This window comes from Osmerus eperlanus, chromosome 8 (genome assembly GCF_963692335.1).
Source record: "Osmerus eperlanus chromosome 8, fOsmEpe2.1, whole genome shotgun sequence".
NCBI lineage: Eukaryota > Metazoa > Chordata > Actinopteri > Osmeriformes > Osmeridae > Osmerus > Osmerus eperlanus.
This window is the reverse complement of record NC_085025.1, coordinates 7,933,136-7,958,215: the sequence shown is the minus strand read 5'-3', so window position 1 is coordinate 7,958,215 and position 25,080 is coordinate 7,933,136. Positions and strand designations below refer to the sequence as shown.

The following is a 25,080-nucleotide window of genomic DNA, read 5'->3' as shown; positions in this document are numbered from 1 at the left end:
TTCATATTCCCCTCTACCTTCCTCTCCCCCCCCCCCCCTTCTCCTCTCCTTCCCCATCCTGGATCCTTTGTCTGAGTCTGAGGACCAGATTAAAACTTGCTGCTGTCCTCACCTTCCGACAGCTCCTTCACTTTCCAATCTCAAGTGTATGTATTCTGTTGTCTGTGGTGGACATTAGTCGTAGATTTGTTGTACCACGTTGTTGATGCTTGGTAAAACCGCATGATGGCAGTAAAGTCTGAAAATGAATACAGTCCCCGTATCCATAACAACCACTACATAAACAATGATGCTGCGACACTTCCTCAGTTTTAGCTGTTATTTTAGCTACTGGTTAGCTAGGCTGGCTTAGCTATAATACAGTTTTAAAGCTAGTACAATTTCACAAGTATAAACATGAGTCAATCCGCGACCCTTCATGAGGATCCTGGTGAAGCTGGACCGTCATTGGACTCCGAGAATCCGGAGGAGAGGATTGCTGCCAGACGCCTTCGCATAACCGCACGAAAAGAAGCCAGGAGAAGGTAGTCTAGCTGCTATTCTACCTTTTACAGTTCTAACATCTTAGATTCAGTATGTCGTTTAGCTATAATCCAGCCTAGACATCGTGCTTGACCATTATCATGTTTTGATAACCACATTGGACTTGTCACTCACTTAGACAAGAACTCGGGGATGACTCCAACGAGAAGAAGGAAATCGAAGAGGAGACAAGAAAAAGCCAGATCCAAGTGGATCAGAGTGAGAAGGTAAACTTTATCCGTGGATAAGAGCACACAAATCGTATGTATTGTACTCGAATACAATAAGTAGAATCTGTTTTTATTTAATTAATTTCTGTGTCTGTCTCTTGGCCTCAGCGGATGTTAAATTTGCTGAGCGATGGGACAGAGCTCGTCACCAACGTCATGGTAGCGGCAGACGCTAGAGAGTCGCAGTGCAGAGCAGAGATAGAAGAAGCACGCAGACTCAGGTGAATACATGGACTTTAAAGATTAGTGTGAGACGTTGCAAGTGCACCCTCTACTGGCAATGAATGATGCACAGTCAAAATGAAATCAGAATGAATATCTGAATGGAATGTGACACCACTGCAATTTACTTACTGTTAGTAATAGACTATATAATCATGGTGTATCTTCCTCCTCTTCTTTTCATTTTTTCCATATCCCTCCCTCCCTCATTTGTATCACCCCCCCCTCCTCTCCAGAGTGGAGAAGCTGGAGAACGAGGCCAAGGTTAGCTTGGAAAAGTTTGAGGAGATCAACAACAAGTGGGTGGTGGCTAAAATGAAGGATATCCCTCAGGACCTGAGAGACAGTCTGCTCAGCCAACAGCAGCTCTGTGGCCTGCTTGTCCAGGACAAGAACAATCTGATCACTGAGCTGCAGCAGGTACAGAGAAAGAGGGAGGGAGAGGCAGTGGTGAGGACAGAGGGTCACACAGCATGTGTGGCTGTGAATTCATGTCTGTGTAAATACCTGCATGTGTATGTGTGGGGGTAGGAGCTGAAGCAAGCGGACGACTGCTACGTCAAAGACCTGAAGAGACAGGCTGAGGACGTGGACCTGATGATTGAGAGGATGGAGGACCAGGTCAAGATCCTGAATAAGTCATACAGGGTGGAGCTGGACCAGATAGAGGTACACCTTTGGCCACCCCCGGACCAAAAATGAATATCTGTCATACTTACATGGTTCCACCTTTTCATTGGCTCTTCTCACGGCAGTGTTTGTGGTCTGTGGTTGTGTAGAGCGCGTACGAGAGCGAGCGCAAGGTGCTACTGACTGGAGACAGGGAGAAGTGGGAGCAACACATGAAGGAACGCAGTGACAAAGAGGTAATGCATCTCTTTCCCTTCATCCCTTTTTCTACCCTTCTCTCTCTTGACACTCTTTCTCTTTCACCCCCCCCCCCTCTCTTTCTCTCTCTCTCTGGTCTCTTCAGTCACACCCCCCTCCTTTCTCTCAGAGACTCAGACTCTTTCTCCGGCCTCCTTTGTGTCTCTCTCTCTCTGACCCCTCTCTCTTTGTCACCCCCCGCCCTCCCCCAGTTGGAGAACCTGATGCAGAGGATGAGGAGGGTGGAGGAGTACGAGGTCCTGCTGGACCAAGTACGGGTGGAGGACGCAGAGGAGTACAACATGATCAAGATCAAGCTGGACACCGACGTCCAGGTCAGGCTGCCTCCAGAGAAGGAAGGTGTCACCATGACCTACACACCTGCTGTTTCACTGTGACGTAATACACGTGTGTCTGTGTGTGTGTGTGTGTGTGTGTGTGTATGTCTGCGTGCATGTGTGTGTGTGTGGTGTCATTGGTGTCTGTGGTGTGTGTAGATCTTGGAGCAGCAGCTGCAGCAGATGAAGGCTACCTACCAGCTGAACCAGGAGAAGCTGGAGTACAACTTCCAGGTGCTGAAGAAGAGAGACGAGGAGAACGCCATCACCAAGTCCCAGCAGAAGAGGAAGATCACCAGGTAGGATGTACACACACACACACACACACACACGAACGTGCATAAATACACAATCTCCTTATCACAGGATTTGCGTATAGCTGCCAGCTAGCAAGGCAAGCCAGTTTGAGTGAGGTGTGTGTCTGTGTGTTCTAGGCAGCAGGACGTGCTGAACAACCTGAAGGTGAAATGTTCCAACCAGGAGAAGCAGTCCAAGGAAGAGAACCAGAGTCTGACAGAGGACTACCAGCGCATCATGCAGCAGTACAAACACATGCAGAAGAAGATGAGGTTCCATATAACACACACATACACACACACACACACACACACACATGGACAAATACACTTACACAAATGCACACAGCACACATACCCCTGTGTCCCATGTTAAGATGCAAAGTGCGACACGCTCAAATCTTTCAAAAGTAAATGTTGGCTCCCCCCCCCCTCCCCAACACACACACACTCTCCATCCAGGCACTTCGCCGCCATCGACTCCAAGAGGTTTGAGGACATGTGGCTGATGAACGAGGCTGAGGTGAAGGAGCTGGTGGAGAAGGCCCTGGACATCGACTGCATCATTTACCAGCAGCAGCTGGGCCTGGCCTGGGAGCGTCCCTCGCTGCCCTTCATGGAGCGCTGTGGCCCCATCCGGCCCCAGAAGCAAGCCCAGAGGACCGCTCGGCAGACTGCATCAGAGCTGCTCCATTCTGGGAAGACCAGCCGCTCAAGCCTGGAGAACCGGGAGGCCTCGGTAGGGCCTGGGGCTCTGGTGGAGGCCTCGGTGGGGCCTGGGGCTCTGGTGGAGGCCTCGGTGGGGCCTGGGGCTCTGGTGGATGCCTCGGTGGGGCCTGGGGCTCTGGTGGAGGCCTCGGTGGGGCCTGGGGCTCTGGTGGAGGCCTCGGTGGGGCCTGGGGCTCTGGTGGATGCCTCGGTGGGGCCTGGGGCTCTGGTGGATGCCTCGGTGGGGCCTGGGGCTCTGGGGGAGGCATCAGCAGGGCCTGGAGCTATGGTGGAGGCTGGGGCTGGGCCAGGGGCCAGGAGTTCTGGGTTGGCTGTGGATGGAGAGAGGGAGGACAGTAAGGGGGAGGTGGAGAAGAAGGAGAGTGAGGTGCAGGGAGCGGTGTCAGTGTTGACGGTGAAGAGGCTTCTGGAGCTGCTGTGTGATGAGACGGTAAGGATGTGGATGTTTGTGCTCTTTTGCACTAAGTTTTTTCAGTTGGACCATAACAAGTTGACTGACCTCTCCTCTGTCTCTCTTTACCTCCTTCTCTCCCTCCCTCTTCCTCCCTCCTCCCCCTCTCCCTCCCCTCCATCTCCCCAGGGCTTTCTGATAGAGAGTAAGCTTCTGAAGCTGCTCTCTCCTCTGGATAGGGATGAGCAGTCCCTCATGAAGCTGGATGCCATCTTCACTGTGAGTTAACACACTCTCACACACACATACACTCACACACCCAGGGACTGGTGGTTGGAGGAGCATGATTGACTCTTCTCTGTGTTTTGGTCTTGTTGCTCAGGCCATGGGCATCGAGAGTGAGGAGGATGTCAACAAGATGGCCGACTTCTTCATCAAGTACCCACAGCAACAGGAAGAACGTGCGGTGGTAAGGAGGGAGGAGTGCACAAGTGAAGGACAAAAGCAGGGACCACCTAACTAGCTTGTCAATGGGACTTTGTTTTCCCACTTACTGGTGACCCAGCAGACCACTTTAGACAATCTTTGGCATACTCTTCATCCTCCACTTCCTCTGATGTCATATCCTCTGATATCATATCCAGGAAGTGTCTGCGGACGATAACGAGGGCAGAGGGCGGAGCTGTCCCAGCACCCCAACCTCTAATCTCATCCACCCCAATGACGTCTTGAAAGCCCTCAGGGCCTTCACAGCCCAGCACCACCCTAAAAGGTCACACACACACACACGTGTGTGCATGTGTTTCTGACTGTCTGTGTGCTGATTGTCATGTAACTGATGACTGCTGTTGTATGTGTGTGTGTGTGTGTATCCAGGGGGGGCTTGGGGCACCAGCAGCTCAGGGTGGGTCTGGGCCAGAGGGATGACTCAGAAGATGCTGCATACTGGGACTCCATGGCCAACGTCATCCCAAAGAACAAGCTCAAGATCTGGGCAGAGCTGGAGACCTCGATGGACAAGTACCAGTGAGGAACTCATATATACACACACACACACACACACACACACACACACACACACACACACAGCTGCCTCATCAGTTACATTACAGTCAGCACACAGACTAGCAGAAACACTCATACACACACACACACACACACACAAATGAACAGTGCTTTGTTGTCCGCAGCACTGTTCTGACAGAGAGGTCAAAGCTCATTACGGAGACACAGGGTCTGAAACAGCAGAACACTGAGCTACGCATGCTGCTCCACCAGTATGTCACCTCCAAGGTATGTATGTGTGTGCTGTGTGTATATACTTATTCTGCAAGTATTTGTTCAGTGTGGTGTGTGTGTGTGTGTGTGTGTTCGGTGTCTGCTTTTGTTCTGTTTTCTTTAGTGTGTGTAAGCGTGTGTGTGCCTCATCATGACCCCTCTCTCTGATAGATCAACACTGAGCTGGAGATCCCGCCCACTCAGACGATGCAGCTGGTACCAGAGTGACCCTCTCCAGAGATCCTCTGTACTGTACACACTCCCTGCTGGGAAAACGAGACATGAAACAAACCCTGCTGGAAGAACTCTTTAATAATATTTGAGACAAAACTGTGAGAACAAATAAAGCTTTTATCCCTTTACAGAAGTGGTGCTGCTGTTTGAACAGTGTCAGGGGAGAACTAGGACATCAGAACGTCTTATGTGTGTGCATGTGTGTGTGTGTGTGTTACTAAGCTGATTGTGTGTGTGGCGTTCAGCCGATGCTGTTGAAGATCTTGTTGTTTATGGCAGAGGGCATGGAGAAGAGAAGCAGGACGAGGAACAGCGCCCCCAGCAGGCTGGCCAGCAGCAGCACACACTGCAGCCTGTAGCTCCTCCAGGACAGGAGGCACAGCACGTGCAGAGGGCTCAGCATCCACGACATACTGGTGTTGGGACGGCTGCAGGAGAGGGAGGGGACGGGAGAGAGAAGGGAGGGATGGAGGGAAACAGAAAGGTGGGGAGAGGGAGGGAGGGAAGGAGAGAGGGAGAAGGTAGTACACAGACATGATGATAATAGGATAGTGATATTTGTAAATATATACATGTACACAGAATCATTTTCACAAGCACTGACTAAGAGTCATATATACTCTGCCACACACACACACACACCCACACACACACACACACTAACTGACCTCTGACTGACTCAAAGACTCAGCAGGTTCTTACCTGAAGTCATTCTGTTTATTTCAAATCATTTTTAAAACAGACGTAAAATAACACTTTTCAACAAAGAGATATAAATACACTCTTAATCATACAAACAGGTGAGAGTTCAGTGCAAACATTAATTATTTTATCGTACTTTGTGAACACAGAATCACTAAAAGGACTGCAACACAAGTGATGATTTCAGAATTACAGCTGCAAGCAAGGGATCAAACGGAAGAGCACTGCACACTGCAAACCAAGCCTTCTGATAGGGCGGCAGGGTCAACGGTCAACCAAGCCTTCTGATAGGGCGGCAGGGTCAAGGGTCAACCCTATCCCCCTATTTTGATACCTCAGGTTCTCATAAACAGCAGCTTAAACTCCAGCATCTAGACAGAAGGAATCGTGAGCTATGGGGAAGCTAGAATAAGAGTCATGCTTTGTCACATGACCTGCTCAAGAACATCAGGTCACAGACGCATGCATCCTCGTTGCTATGCCCTATCGAGGGTAGACTACGGTAACAGTCAGAGAGCATTCTTTTTATTTGAGGGGTGAAACAGAACAAGCAGTGCCCCTTTAAACACTGAGTGGACAACACAAGTCAAGCTAAACCTTAGGAAGACTACCTCTAAAGAGGTATTCATTGAAATGAAATTAATTTAGTGAAATCTAGCAAAATAGTTATCTGTATTCAATTTCTTCATCATTTCTGTGCAAATAGTGCAACAAGTTGCCCTGGGAAATCTCCTTCATATGATATTGTCAAAGACTCCCAAATTCATCCAACGGTTTCTGTTTTAAATAACTCAAATCAACACCAAATAAATAAATAAACAAACAAACATTCTTAGAACAGTGGGATATATTCAGCCAATCAGCTGACAGATCAGATAGGGGGCAAACATTCCATTTGGTTAGTTGGTCAGTTCAGGGATGGTAGTGACTGATTGGTTAGGGTCCAGCTAGGAAGCATTGGACTGGTTAGGCCAGGTGTACCGCTGTAGCGTGATTTTAGCAGAGTTTGTATTAGTCCAGGGGAAAGTCTCATTGTTCAGGGAGAATCTTCACTAGCCAGGTTGGGTGACGAAGGGTGAGAGTGGATGAATATACGCAGCTGTAGGTGAGGACAGAGGGACAACCTTGCAGTACATAACCTCTAGTAACCTCTCCTCATCTGTTCCTGTCCCCTCCCCCTTCTCTGCTCCCCCCCTCCTCCTGTCCCCTCCCCCTTCTCTGCTCCCCCCCTCCTCCTGTCCCCTCCCCCTTCTCTGCTCCCCCCCTCCTCCTGTCCCCTCCCCCTTCTCTGCTCCCCCCCTCCTCCCGTCCTCTCCTCTGCTCCCCCCTCAGGCCCCCAGCATCTTCTTGACCAGGTAGCCAGGCATGCTGTAGAGGAAGACGCACAGCATGGCCAGCAGCAGCAGGGCCACCACGATCTTGATGATCAGCCACTTGTAGCGGTTACAGATGAGGTAGCGCACGGCCTTCAGCGGGCTGAGGAACCACAGGAAGGTCGTGTCCGGACGGCTGGGGGGAGGAGAGGAGAGGAGAGGAGGGGGGGGGAGAAAGAAGGAGAGGAAGGGAGGGGGGAGAGAAAATAGGAGGGGAGAGGAGGGGGGGAGAAGGAGAGGAGGGGAGAAGAAAAGAGAGAAGAGGAGGGGAGAGGAAAGGAGGGGGAGAGGAAAGATTGATGGGGGAGTGAAGATGGTTAGAGAGAAATATTTGCAAAGCAGGCATTAGTTGTTAGTTGCTATTAATGCAGTAGCCTTACTGGAGTCAATCCAATATCCACAGGAACAGAGCATCACTCCACAGTGACTGAAGCACAGACACACTCTCCGGATGGTGAGCACATGGATGTCAGGTGGAATGACAAGTGCCACGGTAACAACATGTTCACCACTCCACAGCTGTTAGGAGGCCTAGGATGGTGTGTATTATGGGATGGCACAGACACTGGCACAGAGAACACAGGAGGGCAGAGACAGGGAAGTAACCAGGGTATGTACCATAGGGTCTGCTCTCGTAGAGGAATGGGGGTGTAGCGAGGGAGAAAGAGAGGAGGAGAGACTTAGGCAGAAATTATGGAGAGAGGAAGCCAGGGATAGAGAGTGAGAGAGAAGACAGAGAGAGACACAGGAATAAATGAACTGAACTGAAACGGAAGAAGAATAAAGTACATAGAGATAAAGAGAGAGGAGAAGATGAGAGATGAGAAAAAGAGACAGAGCGAGAGAGAGAGAGAGAGAGAGAGAGAGAGAGAGAGAGAGAGAGAGAGAGAGAGAGAGAGAGAGAGAGAGAGAGAGAGAGAAAAGAGGGGAGGTAGGAGGGGCTACCGCCGGCGTCTCAGGCCCCCAGCAGCTTCTTGACCAGGTACCCAGGGAAGGAGTAGAGGAACAGGCCTAGCAGCAGCATCAGCAGCAGGGCACCCAGCACCTTCAGGACCAGCCAGCGGTAGTTGTGCCAAATGAAGTATCGGAGGGACTTCAGAGGACTCAGGAACCACATGAGACTGGTGTCTGGACGACTTCAGAGGCAAGGGGAGAGGGAGAGGGAGAGGGGGAGGGGGAGGGGGAGGGGGAGGGGGAGGGGGAGGGGGAGGACAGAGGGCCGGGAGGAGGAAGGAATGGAGGGATGGAGATGGAGGGAAAGATCATGTTGGAAGGGAGGGGGGCGATGCACAGAGGAAGGATGGGTGGAAGGAAACAAAGGGAGACAGGTAAAGAGATGGAGGATAAACGAGTGAGAGTGGAAGTGTGGGGGTGGAGGGAGGGAACCGGGCTGAAGGGGGCTTCATCTCCCCCACATCCGACAGGACAGCCATGACGGTCTGATACTGGAGGTGACACAGGCTCCTTGAGTCTGTCACCAGCCCCTTGGCTGTGAGTACCAACCCAGTCATGAAGGAAGAGGAGAGAAGACCATGTCTGCGCCACTGGTTTCTATGTTCATGTGTGTTTGTCTGTCTGTGTGTGACTGTGTGTGAAAGAACGTGCCTGTGTGTGTTTAAGTGTGTGTGTGCTTGTCTGTGTACTCTGTGTGTGTATTCTTACTTTGGTTTCTCCAGAGGGTCAGGCTCATTGCGTCCCAGACCTACTGGACACTTCTCCGCCTCCTCCGCTGTCATGAGGTGAAGCTCCGCCTCCACTTTACCCTGTGACATCACAGAAGCCAAATACTGTTCATTAACACAAACTGAAACCGTGTGTGTGGTGTGTCTAAGTACATGTCTATGACTGTCTGTCTGTGTGTCCATGTGTGTGTCTTTGTGATGTGTCCATGTGTGTGTCTTTGTGTGGGTGTGTGTGCAGGGTACCGTGAGCTCCATGTCGTCGTTCTCGTCGCGGGCCACGAAGGGCCACCAGCCCTTGACCCTCCTCTGCTTGAAGATGGAGATGGTGGGAAGGTCGTGCTCGTTCTGGATCATGTTGATGGAACACTGCTTGGACGTCTTCGCCCCGCGAGGGAACCGGTTCAGGTCCAGCTCTATCGCTCCTAGGAAGAAGACACCAACAGCAGTCACCATATGTTTATATGTAACTCTAGTGTTCATAATTATCATTTGGTTTATACCGTACATATGTCATTTGAAGAAGAAATCATTTTTCATATTTTAAGGTGACACTGAGGTGAAAGGTCGTACCCAGGAAGTCATCTGCAGAGAAGTGGTCTGCGTCCCAGACCTGCATGGTGAGGCGGGCTGGGATCTTGTACTCGGTCTCGTCCCAGGAGAACATGGACTCCTTCTTGGAGATGACGATCTTCTCCTCGGCCATCAGGTAGTCGAAGGGGTAGACGAAGCGCCAGTTGAAGTTGCCCTCTCCTGTCAGGGAGTGGTAGTGCACGTCTGTGTCCTGCTTGTCCTCCTGCTGCCCTTTCAGCCAGCTGGGAGCGAGGTCAGAGGTTACACAGAAAGGTCAAGGGGTCAGAGTGGTCAGAGATGCTTTGACCTACATGGTCAAAGTACAGAGGAGATGAGATTGAAGACTGTGTTACTGAAGGTAGATGTCATGCAATCTATAGTCTGTAGAAATTAATTGTTGAATTCAATGTAAGGATTGCAGAGGCTGGTTATTGATTAGAGACTATTGGTTGAAATGTGATCATGCAATCACTAGTTTGTAGTATGTGTGAAGTAAAGGTGAAGTCTATAACATGTCATAACAACACATGATATAATCCTCCAATAACTAATCAGTCATAATTAAATCCAAATAAAATAGATTCCCATTAACAATTTAAAGACGGCATCAAAGGACTACAGCACCAGGCACCAGAATGTAACTATCCCCTAAAATAAAACTGAAATAAAACTGGTTTGTTGTTGGAGGGTCACACGTTTAAAACAGGCCATGCACACACAAAGCTTGCGTTTTCCAAAATGAGAATCAAAGTGAGGTCCTTTAAAGTGTTCCTCATAGTCCTGTTCTCCTATAAGTACTGTCCCTCCCAGGGCTAGAAGACACTGGGAGGGGAGGAGGGAGAAACACAGGTGTTACACAAGCTAGGATTAGTTAAGGAAAACTATGGCTAGCTAGGGTAAATAAGGGATAGGATTTTTGATAGTTTATTTTAAGTCAGGGATTGACAGAGTTAGTTTGGGCTGGTTGGCGTTTGTCTGGTCAGGCAAGTTTGCATGGTGTTTCCATAGAAGACCTAATGAGGTGGAGGTCATCTTGTCAGACCATGTGACCTGCAATGGTGTAGGAGGAACAGATGTTGTTGAGGGTCAGACTGACGGGGCTTACAGAAACAGGATGGAAACAGTCCCAACCAGAGAATATATTTTGCTCGTCAGTGTATCAGCAGCAAAATGTTATTTATATTGCATTAAGGCTTCTTTAGAACCAGCATGTGGAATCTCTTGGCGTATGCTTTCATGCAAGAGATCAAACATCTCCTTCTGAGTAATCTGAACCCCTGCCCTAGGGACAGTTGCTATGGAAAGACAGGACCATACCTTCCATTGTATTTAGCAAAAATGCTTTTACCTACTATTACTAAAAGCTAGTCCCTGATCAAACTCCCCACCAACTCCCAAGTCTAATATAAATACCTCCCTGGGTCAATTCAATGATCAACTATAGAACACCCATTTGTTCCCCGTAAGCAACCTATATTTGATAGGCCAATGAGCCTGTATGAATGTAAAATAGATATGGTTCTGATTGGTCCCTCTCTGTAAGTAGGTGTTAAAGCCATTGTTTGCTGTGTGCTGATAGAAGGGGTGGGGGGTGGGTCTTCAGCTAGGGAGCTGCGTGCTGGTTGGATTGCTGAAATTAGGGACAAGTAAGGAGGGGAGAAAGAAGGAGAAGTTATGAGGGTAGGAGGGGAAGGGAAGGGATAGGAGAAGGAGGGGTAAGGATGAGTGGAGAGGGAGAAGGGATGAGATCAGAAGAAGGGAGAAAGAGAGGAAAGGAGGAGGAGAGGAGGGAGTAGGGGATGAGGACGGGGAGGTTGGTACGAGCCATGCGATGGAGTCGTTTGTGGAGTTGTTTGTTTACCCCCTGACATAGATGTCAGACATCTTCTCTCCTGTCATGAAAGCATCGTCCTCTAGAATTACGTCATCTGTGTTCCAAATAATAACACGGAGCTCAAAGCTAGGCAACATCAGAGCGTTGACGAGAGGAGAGAGAGAGGGGACGACAGGAGAAACACCACAAACACAGAAACACACGACAAACACACACAGAGGGAGAAAAACGGGAACACAAGAAAACAAGAGTGATTAACGCCAAGCACACACACGCGTCACATCCACACGGGCGGGGCTGAGCGCTGCTCGTCCCTCCGTACCTACCCCCGGACAAATATGTCACTGGACTTTTCCCCAGTAAAGTAATCATCATCCTCCAGAATCACTTCATCTGTGTTCCATATAACCACCCTGAGCTCATATCTGGGGCAGGAAGCATGAAGGAACACACACACACAGTTGGACTTGGTGTTGTCTGCTTTTCCACAGTATGAACTGACTCTAAGGAGAGCAACTTACCACAGGAAACCTGTGGACAAAACTACAAGTTCAGCTGATTTAAAATATAGATTGAAATTATTATGATGAAACATTCAAAATAAACAATGTGTATCATTTAGAAACTGTAGCTTATCTGATCTATCTCTTGCTAGTCCGGAGGAGACAATCCCATAATTTAATTTTCAGTTGTTATGGTCAGGGTCCTACCTCTTTGGTTTCCGTGGGGATATGTCAATGGCAGGTCCGGGGGCTGGCATGTCCATAGGGAACATGTCCACCCACATCTCCAGCCGCCCCTGTGGAGACAACACACATTTCTCCACTACAAATCTACTGGTGTGTGAGTGTAAGTTAGTGCATATGTATGTGAGTGCACCTGTGTGTGTGTGTGCATGTTAGAGTAAGAGTGTGTGTAAGTGCTTTCAGTGGAGTGTATTATGTATGTTTATGTGTGTGACTGTGTTTCTGAGAGAGCATGTGACAGACCTGTTCTATGCCAGGCTTGTCTGGGTTCTGCAGGGGTCTGGTCTCCACGTGTTCAGGGATGAGTTTACAGCCCACTCTGGGGATCTCCTCCCAATGCCTCAACACAGTCAGAGCCAGGTGCTCCTCAGTCTGCTTCTTTAGACCTGGGGGGGGGGGGGAAGAGGAGGTATGAGAAGAAGAGAGGAGAGGATTGAGTTGTATTATTCAGTGGATGTCCCAACACACAACCTCCAAACACCACTGGTACACCGATGTTACGGGACAGCAGGAGAGAAGGAAGTCTAGAAGCACCGTTTTCATCCTCTATGTCGGTGGGCCCCAGGAAGATGCGGCTGGCCACCTTGACCCGGCCCCCGGGCCCGTAGTGGGGCCCGTCCAGCTTGCCCTCCTTGCACAGCTTGGCCAGGACCTGGCTGGGCTTCAAGGGATCCCGCCACTGGTTGTAACCGTGCCTGACAGCAACAGGAGACATGGCAGGGTTAGTGAGCGTTCATGAGGGTGAGTCATTTATTAATACTGAGAGACAGACACCAATACACACACACACACACACACAGACACACAGGTAATCACATGGAGTAGTTGCTGCTGATGCCACAGGTGGCCCTGTGCTTGCTGTAGAAGCGGTTCTCCAGGTCAATCTTGGTCTCTCCTATCAGGTCGTCAGTCCCCACCAGGTCCCAGTCATACACGGACACTGTCAGCATGGACTCCATAGGGAAGGTCGCCTCGATGTCAAACGATCTGGGAGAGGAATTACCGTATGGTGGAGAGAGAGATGGAAAGAACAAAAGAATGGAGAAGAATGAAGGTAGAAAGTAAGAGAAGAAGGGAGAGCGGGAGGGCAGGAAAGAGGGATGAACAGATGGAGAGAGAGAAGAAGGGAGGCAGGGAGTGTGAAGGTATGGAGGGAGGGAAAGAGAGAGCGAATGAGGGGAGATAGAAACGGGTTAGCAGTGTTTAGAAGATTCAGTTCATTCACTTCGTAAGCCTTTTTGGGACTACAGGAAGTAATTCTCACTCCATACACTCACTTGCCAAAGACAGGGTTTAGCTGCTTGGAAATGTAGTTCTCTTTGTCCTTCAGCTCAGACTTGCCCAGTTTGATGACGATGTAGGGGTCTGCTTTTCCATTGATGTCAGCAGGGTGCAGATCAGTGGCCTGCATGACAACATACACTCATCATCTGTGGTACACACAAGGGTCAGGGGTCAAGGGTTCAAAGGTTGAGAGGCCACTCACCCTGACCACATACACTCGGACGAGCACGTTAATCGGGTCGTTATGTGGGATGCTCTGGAACATGCCCATATTAGGGTCAAAGCCCGCCTCCCTGGTGATGTCATTGGAGAGTGGAAGCTTGTACATGCACATGGAACCCTTGGTCAAAACACATGTACAAGTGATTAGGAACCAAAAACCTTGTCCCAATCAGCAAAAACAACTTTTCCACAATACTGATTTAATCAATTCCAATTGATTCCGATTTTGTTCCAAAATACCATTGAAACTGTTTTGTTCAAGTTGGAAAAGATTTGAAGGGTTGTGTGCAAATCCACACTGTGTGTGATGAGAGTGCAGACGTGTCCTCTGGAGCACCTTGAACCTGCCCACAATCCTGTCATCGTCCAGGGCACGCTCGTCATCATCCCCAGCCTTCCCTCTGTACAGGTTGAAGGTGTGCAGCCAGTCCTCAAAGTTGTCAAACTCACTCTCCAGCTCCTTGTGGTACACCTGGACACACACACACATCCACACACAAACATGCATGCACACATTCACACAAACACACCAGTTCGGAGAAAGAGCGGCCAAACATTTATGAACATGGTAGCGTCCCTGTGTGTGAAAATGTGTCTGTCCTCTATGTGCGTGTGTTACTGTGTGCGTACAGTATATGCGCGTATTTACTCGGTTTCCACCGTGCTATGAGTGTGTTTCCATGGTGACGAGGGGAAGCCACACCCACCAGCAGCTCATCCACTCTGGGCTTGGGGGGGCGTTTCTCTAGCCCCTCCCCCACGTGAGCCTTCTTCTTCTCCCTGGAGCTCTTCTTGTCCTTCTTGTCCTTCCCCCTGGGGCCTTTACCAGACATGTCATCAGCTCTGATCTCTGGGTGAGCAAGGGAGGAGCGGAGGAGTGGAGGAAGGGAGGAGCGGAGGGAAGGGGCGGAAGAGCAGAGGGGGGGAGGTGACGCCGGGTGAGAGGGAGTGATGGAAGAGCAGGAGTGAAGGAGGACGGACACAGCACTTTGTCAATCAACGTGAAAGCTGACAGAGTTGCTACTTCCTGGGCAACAATAACCATGGTGATTCATCGCTAATGAGGCCCTTGTCTGGTGACATCGCCCATATTAATATCTCAACCATTCAGAATTGACTCTAATTCCAACATTGCCGATGGATATTACAACACTTACATGACTGTGCTCTCAGATACTACATGGCGATAAAAGGTTACAGATACACTTACATGACTGTGCTCTCAGATACTACATGGCGATAAAAGGTTACAGATTTTAATCATTTTTGTGGAATCAGTTGTAGTTAAAGAATGAGGGTACTTGTATTTATTTATTTCAAGTGATAAGGGTTAGATTCATCAGTCAACTTTCATGGCAGTGCAGGGTGGGTGGGTCAGGCTGCAGGGACAGAAGCAGGGGGGTGGTCTTGAGGACAGCGTCACTGCCCTTAGATAGTTGCATTGCAGGAGAATGAATCAGGTGGATGGGAGGGTGGGGGCCGAGTGAGGGGGCCGAGTGAGGGGGGGTGAGGGAGGGGGGTGAGGGAGGGCACATGCTTTTGTCCTGCCAGACAAACAGACTTCAGCATGATTGTTATGTTCCTTTAGTGGGTCATGCTGTAGTCATGCTGTGGTCATGTTGTGGTCATGCTGTGGTCGTGTTGTGGTGTTGTTGTGGTCATGTTGTGGTCATGCTGTGGTCATGTTGTGGTCATGTTGTGGTCATGCTGTGGTCGTGTTGTGGTCATGTTGTGGTCATGTTGTGGTCATGCTGTGGTCGTGTTGTGGTCGTGTTGTGGTCATGTTGTGGTCATGCTGTGGTCATGCTGTGGTCGTGTTGTGGTCATGTTGTGGTCATGTTGTGGTCATGTTGTGGTCATGCTGTGGTCGTGTTGTGGTCGTGTTGTGGTCATGTTTTGGTCGTGTTGTGGTGTTGTTGTTTACCTCCTCCCTCAGCTGCTATCTCCTGCTCCTCCCTCTCCTCTGCCTCTGCCTGCGCTGCCTCCTGGGCCTTCAGGATCTGAGGAATCAGCCCAACAACCTTCACATCACAGGCAGACTTAACAACCATGACATGACCAGGCCATGATATATGTATATTATAGTATATTACATCTAACATTTTGATCATTTAATTGATCAGAATAGCATATAGTGTAATAGAGTAGAATAGAACACAATTGATATGAATAGAATAGGCCACACCTCCATCAGGGTTTCTATGGAAGCAAAGTATTTGGACCACCAGTCCAGCATGCTCTCATCCAGCTCCTCCTCCTCCACCTCTCCCCCCTTCTTTTTCTTCTTCTTCTTCTTCCTCTCCTTCTCTTTCTCCTCATCATTCTGCAGGAAGGAAGGAGAGACTGAGCCAGGGTGCTGAGGAGGTGGGGGCTTGTCCCCACAGGTTGACAACCACTGGTTTACTGAGTGCAGGTCACAGACAGGGGACATGGATACTCACCATGTCTACTTTAACGACAGCATCAGATGTCTACAGCAGGGGCCACACAAAACAACACCAGTTACACTCCGCATGAATGAAATACACAACACGCCGATCTCATACACCATCACATGCACACACACAGACACGCGCACACACACACATCTTACGGCGTCTAATTTGACCACTGTGTCCATCTTCCTGTAGGACTCGGTATCCATGTTGACCATGACATCACCTAGGGGGCGAGAGAGGGTGCGGGGAGGGGTGTGGGTGTAAAGGGAGGGGTTAGGGCGGAACCCCCCGTTGGTGAGGACCATGTAGCCATTCATAAGTTTAGCTGGGAGGGGGTCAGGGGTCGAGCAGGAAGTGAGACCACCAAGGAGGGATGGGACAGGACAGCCAGAGATGGATGAGAAGAGAGAGGGGAGACCAAGGAACACAAGACAGAGAAAGAGAGAGGGGAGACCGAGGAACACAAGACAGAGAAAGAGAGAGGGGAGACCGAGGAACACAAGACAGAGAAAGAGAGAGGGGAGACCGAGGAACACAAGACAGAGAAAGAGAGAGGGGAGACCGAGGAACACAAGACAGAGAAAGAGAGAGGGGAGACCGAGGAACACAAGACAGAGAAAGAGAGAGGGGAGACCGAGGAAAAAAGACAGAGAAAGAGAGAGGGGAGACCGAGGAACACAAGACAGAGAAAGAGAAAAACAGCGAGACATACAGAAACACAGGGCGGAGGTGGATGGATAGGATGAAGAGCATGAAGGGGCAGAAGCAAGCAGAGAGAGAGAGTGTCAGAGTGAGTCAGTGAGAAACACAGACTCTCATCTATGGTACAGTGTAGCACAGTACAAAGTGTTATACTGCAGTATACAACACACTGGAATCATTCGAGAGGAAGCACAATCTGCAGAGAAGGTGAATGAATGATACATAATGTTGTCTGACTACAGCATTTAGACTTGGGACTTGAGAGTTCAAAAACATTGACGGATCACAGTAAGCATGTAAAAAACAGCAGATTAATACTGTTCCTGTGTACCAGTGTGTGTGTGTGTGTGTGTCTACCTGCGCTGGACCAGTTGTTGGAGCTCTTGTCTGGAGGGCTGTAGATGAAGTGTCTCAGGCTGGTGACAGCGTGGGAGCCCACCAGGGTGTAGCGGCCGAATGCACGGCAGTCCACCACCCGGATGTTGAGGGGCGGGTGGAGCAGCTCGTTCTCAGGCAGGTCCTGTGGTCAGGGGTCAGGGGTCAGGGGTGAGGGGTCAACAAGAAATAGAAGGGTCAGGTAGATGTTGTGGAAGATGTTTAAGGACCTAGCAGGGAAAGCTAGTCTAATCTTTAGCTCAATGAGTTAGCCAGGGATTAATGGGTAGAAAAACCAATCTATAATGCTACTAATTACTCTATGTAATTAGTAGGATTCTACATCCAGCGAACCGCTTAGATCTCTGAGGTCTTCCAGAGTTTGAGAAGATATCTAGCTTGGTCCTGAGACTTCCACTCACCACCTCAAACCACTTGACCAGGGTGCTGAAGTTGGGGTTCTTCTTGTAGTTCTGGATGAGGGCAGACTGGACCCCTTTCCCTGCACACTCGATGTCCACTCTGGGCCGGTCCACCTTGGCCAGGTTTACCCTCTTTAGGTCCCGCAGACCCCAGAACAGCACCTTCACCCAAAGAACCAGTCACAACCCATCAGAACCGATCTGAACCAGTCACAACCCTAACACAGGATGTAGGCCATAGCACAGTACTGTACTATTTAGTATACAGTATATTGTTTATATAGTTGCCACTGCTCCTCTTCCTGCTTCTACTACAGTGACCTCTGACCTCTATGCGGTAGCGACTGAGGATTGGTCGGATGCCCAAGGGCACAGGGATGATTGGTCCACGGTCTGAATCCGTCGGTCCCTCGACAGGAGGAAGCCCTGCCCTCCCTGCTGGACCAATCTGATTGGACAAGGCACGGTAAAAAAAAAACAACGTGAATGTAAAACAGAGGTCATGAGGAATTGAAGGAACAGAAAGAAAATGCATTGAACAAATTCCCTTCTGTAAAGTACACTGTAGTATCAGTCTACCGGCATCGGTAGTGGTTTGGACTGCTAGTACGACAGAGATGAAGAGTTTTGAGAATGTAGTTATAGAGACACAGAGGGAACAGGGTCACATAACTGGAACACAGAGTGACTGCAGACCAACCGGAAACTGACCCAGAGAGAAGCGAGGGATGGGTGGAAGAGAGAAAAGAAAGAAAGAGCACCTTGATCTGAGGAACAGCAAAGTCATGGACAGCAATAAGAGCCCTCCTGATCTCCTCATCATCATAGGGAATCTGCAGAGTCAGGGGAGGAATGGAGGGAGGAGGCAAGGAGGAGGGAAGGAGCATGGAGGGAAAGGCAAGGAAGGAAGGAAGGAAGGAAGAAGGGAAGGAGGGAAGGAAGAAGGGAGGGAAGTGGGACCAACATGGGGGAGGCAAGTTGAACAGTTGGAGGTGGGAGGGGGCCAATAAGGGATAAGGGAGGAGTGGCCAAAGCAGGAAGTGTTTTGAAATGTTGCAGGAAACGGATGCAGTTTCGAAGGTTGTTGCAGGAAGTGGCGTGGTGATGGCAGGTGACAGTGGATCATGAAGCAGGTGACACACAGCGAAGGAAGGACACAGAGAAAGACAACGACAGAGAGAGAGAGATCCCTCCTTTTCTCATTTCTGATAGTGTATGGTGCATCGTTTATTCAACAGAAGCTTTGTCCATGCATTTGGTAAGTGGGCTTGATAGGTGTGCTTGATTTACAGGGGATTTGTTTAACGATAAGCTCCTCCTTCAGGGTATTTACAAGGCGTTGCCGCTCCATGTGTGTGCACCCTTGCGTATCTGTATCAGCGTGTGTGTGTATTTGTGTGTTTCATTGTGTTTGTGCAACCGTGTGTGTGTGTGTGTGTTACCTGCAGCAGCTCGAAGGCGGCCAGCAGGTCTCCTGCGGCGGAGTTCCCCCGGTAGATCTGGTAGTATTCCAGCTGGGGGGGGAAGCGGGGGGGGCCGTAGTGCTCGTCACACATCTTAGTGATGGGCTTGGCGAACGCACGACCTATAAACTCCGCCTTGCCCTGGATGCCATGGCAACCAAAACAGAAGACAAGAGATTAGGAGAAACAAAAGATTGGAAAGTTAGAAGCTGGAAGAGAAGGAAGTTGTCCCCCACTAGGGGGCAGTGTTACAGCACAAACTGCTTCTGGGTCTGCTCTACAGCTACAAACTGCAAACTACAAACTACAGTGCTACTATGTAACAATTAGAGGGTCATGCAGAGGTGTGACAGACTGGCTGTGCTCGACCATCTCAGACTCTGAGATGAATAGTGATTGATAAAGTTGAAAAAAGGTTGAAAATAGTTTTTTGTGTTGAACTGGAAAACATGCCACGTGGTCCAACATACTCTACTTCTAAGTGGCACACTCTACTTAGCCACAACAGCAGGGTCACCCGGGGGAGCAGAGAGAATTCAGACAGACAGACAGACAGAGGATAAGGACACAGACACATACAGTCAGTTGGTATGAAAGCAAACACACATATAGGCAAACATTCCATTGTGGTTGGATCTCTGTTAGATCGTTGTTGGATGCATACATACAGACACCTCTCTCTGTGTCTCCTCTCTCTCTCTCTCTCTCTCTCTCTCTCTCTCTCTCTCTCTCTCTCTCTCTCTCTCTCTCTCTCTCTCTCTCTCTCTCTCTCTCTCTCTCTCTCTCTCTCTCTCTCTCTCGCTCTCGCTCTCGCTCTCGCTCTCGCTCTCGCTCTCACCACAGTATCCTGATCATAGATCTCCACCACGATGATTGGCGGGTCGTCTCGTAGCTCGCTGGCCTCACCAAACAGCTCCACATCGTCAAACACCAGCAGTTGGTCCCATGTAGGACACAGGGTCTCACTCAGGACCTAACACACACAAGCATACACACGCATGAACACAGTTCAAATGGGATAGTCACCTCCTCCTCTCCTCACCACCACCAGGATAAATCAAATTACTCAGACAACTCAAACAAAAGTAGAGAGAGAGAGAACTAGAGATAGAAAGAGAGAGTGGGTGAGAAGTGAAAGATGAAGAAAAAGACAGAGAAAATGAGAGAGAGAGAGAATCTTACAGTACCTCTGTGACCTGGCTGTGTGTGGAGAAGAAGACTCTGGCGAAGGGGTCTGACAGCCCACTGCTGTCAGCAGCAAACAGGCTCCTGGCCTGGTACATATGAGCCCTCAACTGGAACACCTGCTTCACTGTAGAGGAGATGAGAGGAGCGGAGAGGAGAGGAACGGAGAGGAGCGGAGAGGAGCGGAGCGGAGAGGAGCGGAGAGGAGAGGAACGGAGAGGAACGGAGGGGAGCGGAGAGGAGAGTAACGGAGCGGAGAGGAGAGGAACGGAGAGGAGAGGAACGGAGAGGAGCGGAGAGGAACGGAGAGGAGCGGAGAGGAGCGGAGAGGAGCGGAGAGGAGAGGAACGGAGAGGAACGGAGAGGAGCGGAGAGGAGCGGAGAGGAACGGAGAGGAAAGGGTTCGACAGACAGAGTGAGAGAATAATTCTGCAGCCCACATACAAACACAGTGAATATGATCCACTAACCAAACAAATCAAGCTGGGAGCACGCTTCATTTAACAGGACCAGAGGTGTGGGCACATGGTCGAGAGTGTGCTTAGTGAATTCGATGGAGGGATGAGTACGTGTTATCTACATAAGTAGAACGCAGGGGGCTGCTGAGGTACACACAGTGCAGTGTACTACACAGATACGTTCCACATAGGGATGCAGAAGAATGCATTCAATATATTCACAAGAAGTACACACTCCTTTTTGTAGAGGCCTCCTACTTACTGTTGTACACTAGGCTGATAGGGGGAACAGACTGGAGGCCGGGACCGCTCCTGGCTGCCTTGTTCTCCTCAAAGCCGTTGGGCAGGCCACTCAGGAAGTCCTTCCTCTGCTTGTTGAGTCCCAGCCACAGGTACATCTCCATCTTAGCCTGCACAGTCCACCCTGCCGGGCCGAAGCCCTTCTTACCAGGCAGCTGGAGGGAGCAAGTGGGCGAGGGTGTCAGAACAAGAGCTCAACAAGATATGTGAGAACAGCTTTCGACAGAGTTATACAGGAGGGACAAAGCAGAGGGGTTGAGGACGAGAAGGTTAAGGGTGGAGGCAGAGGAAGGAGGGGATATAGAAGGGTAGAGGCCAAGGAAGGAGGGGATATAGAAGGGTAGAGGCCGAGGAAGGAGGGGATATAGAAGGGTAGAGGCCGAGGAAGGAGGGGATATTGAAGGGTAGAGGCAGAGGAGGGTAGGGATAGAGGAGGGTGGAAGTGGACATGTTCGTACCCTGAGGAAGACAGCTTTGACCTTGCCGCAGTCCTTTCCGGTCTCCTCGTCCACGATGGAGTAGAGGATGTCTTTGGAGGGGATTCGGGCGTAGGCAATACGCTTATTATTACTCATCATCCACACAAAGATGTCTGGGATACTGTGCTGGGGCTGGAAATCACACAGGTATACACTCTCATATACTCAATCTGTACCAGGGCGAGTGTTCTGGTCAAATCTGACCAGTGACCAATACTATGGCAAAGGTAACTACAGAATGAATAACAAATACCAAATACAAATTGATATCTGGTTGAAGATGTCTTGTTCCTGTATGCTGTGTGTTAATGTGACTTATATGGTCTGTCTGTCAGTGCTCAGCAGACATGTTATAAATAAAGCTGTGATCAACTAAATTGGTACCTCGTCGGCAAGGAGACGAAGCTTCAGCAGGAAGTTGTACACCAGCTTGAATTTGTCTTTCACCGTGTTTCTCTTCACTTGGCAGCGGATCATCTTAGCCTGCTGGCCCATGGCCTCCTGGAGGGAGAGAGCTGTGTGAGATTACACACACACACACACTCACCACATACAGACACACTCACGCAGGCACACACACGCCACAGACACAAACACACACATCTCCCTCCTGTCTGTGTGGTACTGTACCATTTCTCTCATGCAGGACTTGAGTCTCTCCCGGTCCAGTTTGGTTCTGCCTGCCTGGTTCTGGTCCTTGTTGGCCAGAGTGACAAAACGGCTGAAACACAGAGAGATGAACCAGTGGATTGCTCAGCGGTCCATGTTTATCATTCACTCTCACACTCCTTCACACTGTTTACACCCCCATGTGTGAAAAGGATCAATCTGAATGAACAATGTAATAACAGTCAGTAGGAAATGTGCATCCATATTAATTAATGTTTTAATTTACGTGATGGCTGTCTTATTATTGCAGTGTCACCTGCAGCCAGTATGAAGGTAGAGGATAATTCATAAAGTAATTTAAAATTGTGTGCGTTTATATGGATTATTGTGATAATGGAATGATTACTGCTGTGTGATAATGTGTGTTTGTGTGATTATGAGTGTGTGTGTGTGCGCGTGTGTGTGTTACCTGCAGCCAGTGCAGAGTTCCTCCAAGACTCCTCTTAGCCTGCGCTCCGGGTAGGCCTTCTCTGTCTTAATGATCTCCTGCACATCATTCAGACCCTCCTCCTGAAGGACACACACACAGACAGATACACACACACAGACCTTAGAAAAATAAGACATGCATATACAATCTAAAGATATTCATATCATCTTTACGTTCACAGAACTCTAAACACACACACACATACATACTAACAAACACCAACAAGGACGAACCAGTTTGTCTGCAATCTTGTCCATGATGTTGGAGTTGTACAGCCTGCGTCTCTGGTCCTGCCACCAGCTCTTGATGTAGATACAGGGCTTCTTCTCAAAGTAGGGCAGGTGGAAATAGTTCCTGAGGGGGACACAGAGGAGGGCGACACTGGTTCATAAAGAACACACTTACATGACATCCAGGACAGTGACAGTGGGCATAATATTTTTGTTGTTCCCTGTGGGAATCATTGACCAAACTTCCTTGTTTAGTGACAATGTGTGTGTGTGCGGTTTATGAGGTTGACCGGGTGACCTTTGAACTCTGACCTGTCTGTGATGACGGGCTTCATGAGAGGAGTGGAGGAGACAGAGACCAGGTCTCCCTCTTCATCAGCCTCATCTTCCTCGCTGGAGTTCTGGATCAGCTCAGACTCTTCCTCATCGTTCTCCCCTCCTCCCTCCCTTTTCTTCTTCTTCAATGACGGCTTGCTCACCCCATCTATCTGGTTACCATAGTTACCTGGGTATACGGTGTGAAGAGGATGAGTTGGGGGGTGTTGTGTCATGGTTTGAGTGACTCCCCGAAACAAACATGTACTTTTTTTTCAAATGTCATGGCTTTCTGATCTTTCTACTCACCAATAGTAACCTCAAAGCTGATTGGTTTGTCCCCGATCTTCCTGTCGATCATGGTGGCCTCAAGAAATGCACCAAAGAGGAAGAATTCTTCAATTTTCCCTGTGGCACTCTGATGAGAGGAAATAATGAAAGCAAACCTCTTTGTTTTTTATGCTTCACAAATGATTATCTCATCAGCACTGACATCTCCACAATGAATATTAATGTGAAGTATAAACGATTTGTTTTGGAAGGTAACAAACTTGAATGTTTTTTCTCTCATTACCATTAATTATTATCTTCTATCTGACATTAATGATTATTGTTTGGTGCATTCAATCTATCCTCCTAACTATAAACTGTTATTCCTTATTTTCTTCCTCACACTTTTTCCCCCTTCGTCCTGACTGGGAAGATTGGTGACATAGACAGCCTTTTTGGAGAGATAGGTTTGCTAAACAGCTAGCAGCCAGCCTGCTTACATTGCTAATCCTACAGCCTGACACACAGCTGGTGGCTAGCCTGCTAATATTGCTAATCCTATAACGTATTAACACTGCTTATCCTGTAGATAAGATCAACTGGATCTCCCTAGTGGCCAGTTAGTTACAGTAAATCAATGTCAGTTTAATACCAGAATGGAAATATTTGACTTGTTTATGGTGGGGTCAGGGGTGTGTGTGTTTTACTATTATCTAATTTCATCTTCCTATTAACTATAAGTCAAACATCTGAAAGAACAAATGAGAACGTCTCCTGTTGTAAATACAAAAGTTATGTGAGAAAACCAGCCAACCAATGACATCCCACCTCTGAGATGTTGGACACTGGTTCCACCTGCACGTCTGTGGAGCTCATGATCTCAGTGGAGGTGGTGTCAAGGATCTCCACGGCGACAGAGATGAGGAGGCGTGCCCTGAAGGACACGCCCTCTCCCAGCCCCTCGTTCAGGTCCTGGTGCTCATCCATGAGGGTGTACTGGCGAGTGGAGCCATACATGTTGACCCAGGCAGGACCCATTGTGGGCAGGAAGCCTGAGGGGGGAAGAGACAGGAAGTATACAAGTAGGAGAGCACGGGGGGTGAAGAAGTAGAAGAGGGAAGAGGTGGAAGAGGTGGAAGAGGTGGAAGAGGTGGAAGAGGTGGATGAGGTGGAAGAGGTGGAAGAGGTGGAAGGGGGTTGAGGAGGGATGACAGGAGAAAGATTAATGGGGGAGAGAAGCAAAAAAGTAATTAAGAGGGATGGGGAGGTCAAGAAGGGAAGGGAGAAAGGATGAGAGTATGGAAAGGAAAGGAAAGGAGAGAGGATAGATGGTTAATTAAACTGTGGACTGTCTCATTGTGAGGTTCTGGAGGAATGGTATATGAGCATGTTATTATCATTATCCAAGATGAGTTGCGATACGAGGTAAGAGGTCAGAGCTACTGTATGTAAAGACCTGAGGTGAAAGCCCAGATTCAGATCCTTCAGTAGAACAAGATAAATAGGCGTGCTATTTATTCAGTGACAGACTTGCAGATCCAATATTTTTACTACCTTTGTCGCCGTCGTTGGAGATCTTGCGCAGGTCTAAGAAATGCGTTCCTATAGCAACGTCATTGACTTTATCAGAGTCTCGTATCTGGACCTTCAAGCGTTTGCAGAGCGGGGGGAACATCTCTGTGAATATGACCTGCTCATTCCAGACGGGCTCGTAGCTGCTCTTCTGGACAGACGTCTTCCCCTGCGCAGAGAAAACATGACACAAACATAAATACTAAACATGGTGCCAAATCCCCGGGGGTACTACCAAAAAAACTGTTGAGA

At 49.2% G+C, this 25,080-nt stretch overlaps 2 protein-coding genes across 2 annotated transcripts in view; one reads left to right on the top strand and one right to left on the bottom strand.

The window, feature by feature from the left end:
- Positions 1-147: 147 nt before the first annotated feature.
- On the top strand, positions 148-5,234 carry drc1 (dynein regulatory complex subunit 1 homolog (Chlamydomonas)). Its single transcript, XM_062467016.1, has 16 exons — positions 148-524; positions 662-749; positions 861-973; positions 1,211-1,394; positions 1,506-1,643; positions 1,754-1,840; positions 2,054-2,176; positions 2,339-2,478; positions 2,614-2,748; positions 2,938-3,634; positions 3,785-3,874; positions 3,978-4,064; positions 4,240-4,367; positions 4,472-4,621; positions 4,786-4,888; positions 5,045-5,234. The coding sequence occupies exons 1-16, from the start codon at positions 397-399 to the stop codon at positions 5,099-5,101; spliced, it is 2,448 nt and encodes an 815-aa protein (XP_062323000.1). The 5' UTR covers positions 148-396; the 3' UTR covers positions 5,102-5,234.
- A 1,849-nt stretch (positions 5,235-7,083) lies between these two features.
- Positions 7,084-25,080, bottom strand: part of otofa (otoferlin a) — a 50,022-nt gene continuing 32,025 nt past the window's right edge. The window contains 33 exon segments of the mRNA XM_062467017.1: positions 7,084-7,318; positions 8,845-8,945; positions 9,108-9,286; positions 9,435-9,676; positions 11,595-11,693; positions 11,979-12,067; positions 12,258-12,400; positions 12,549-12,709; positions 12,831-13,001; positions 13,292-13,419; positions 13,501-13,638; positions 13,858-13,992; positions 14,228-14,370; positions 15,445-15,520; positions 15,706-15,843; positions 15,962-15,991; positions 16,114-16,283; positions 17,018-17,180; positions 17,458-17,619; positions 17,786-17,905; positions 18,900-19,061; positions 19,759-19,893; positions 20,108-20,232; positions 20,826-21,018; positions 21,322-21,474; positions 21,727-21,843; positions 21,973-22,063; positions 22,421-22,521; positions 22,675-22,795; positions 22,984-23,176; positions 23,296-23,404; positions 24,085-24,308; positions 24,811-24,997. Of these exon segments, the coding sequence (XP_062323001.1) occupies positions 7,138-7,318; positions 8,845-8,945; positions 9,108-9,286; positions 9,435-9,676; positions 11,595-11,693; positions 11,979-12,067; positions 12,258-12,400; positions 12,549-12,709; positions 12,831-13,001; positions 13,292-13,419; positions 13,501-13,638; positions 13,858-13,992; positions 14,228-14,370; positions 15,445-15,520; positions 15,706-15,843; positions 15,962-15,991; positions 16,114-16,283; positions 17,018-17,180; positions 17,458-17,619; positions 17,786-17,905; positions 18,900-19,061; positions 19,759-19,893; positions 20,108-20,232; positions 20,826-21,018; positions 21,322-21,474; positions 21,727-21,843; positions 21,973-22,063; positions 22,421-22,521; positions 22,675-22,795; positions 22,984-23,176; positions 23,296-23,404; positions 24,085-24,308; positions 24,811-24,997 (4,680 nt within the window). The 3' untranslated portion in view covers positions 7,084-7,137.

Excerpts from the sequence above, each read along its gene's own strand:
- drc1 (XM_062467016.1), top strand. The coding sequence starts at position 397 with ATGAGTCAATCCGCGACCCTTCATGAGGATCCTGGTGAAGCTGGACCG. Across the intron at positions 974-1,210 it reads GAAGAAGCACGCAGACTCAG|AGTGGAGAAGCTGGAGAACG; the intron begins GTGAATACATGG and ends CCTCCTCTCCAG. Across the intron at positions 4,622-4,785 it reads ACCTCGATGGACAAGTACCA|CACTGTTCTGACAGAGAGGT; the intron begins GTGAGGAACTCA and ends TGTTGTCCGCAG.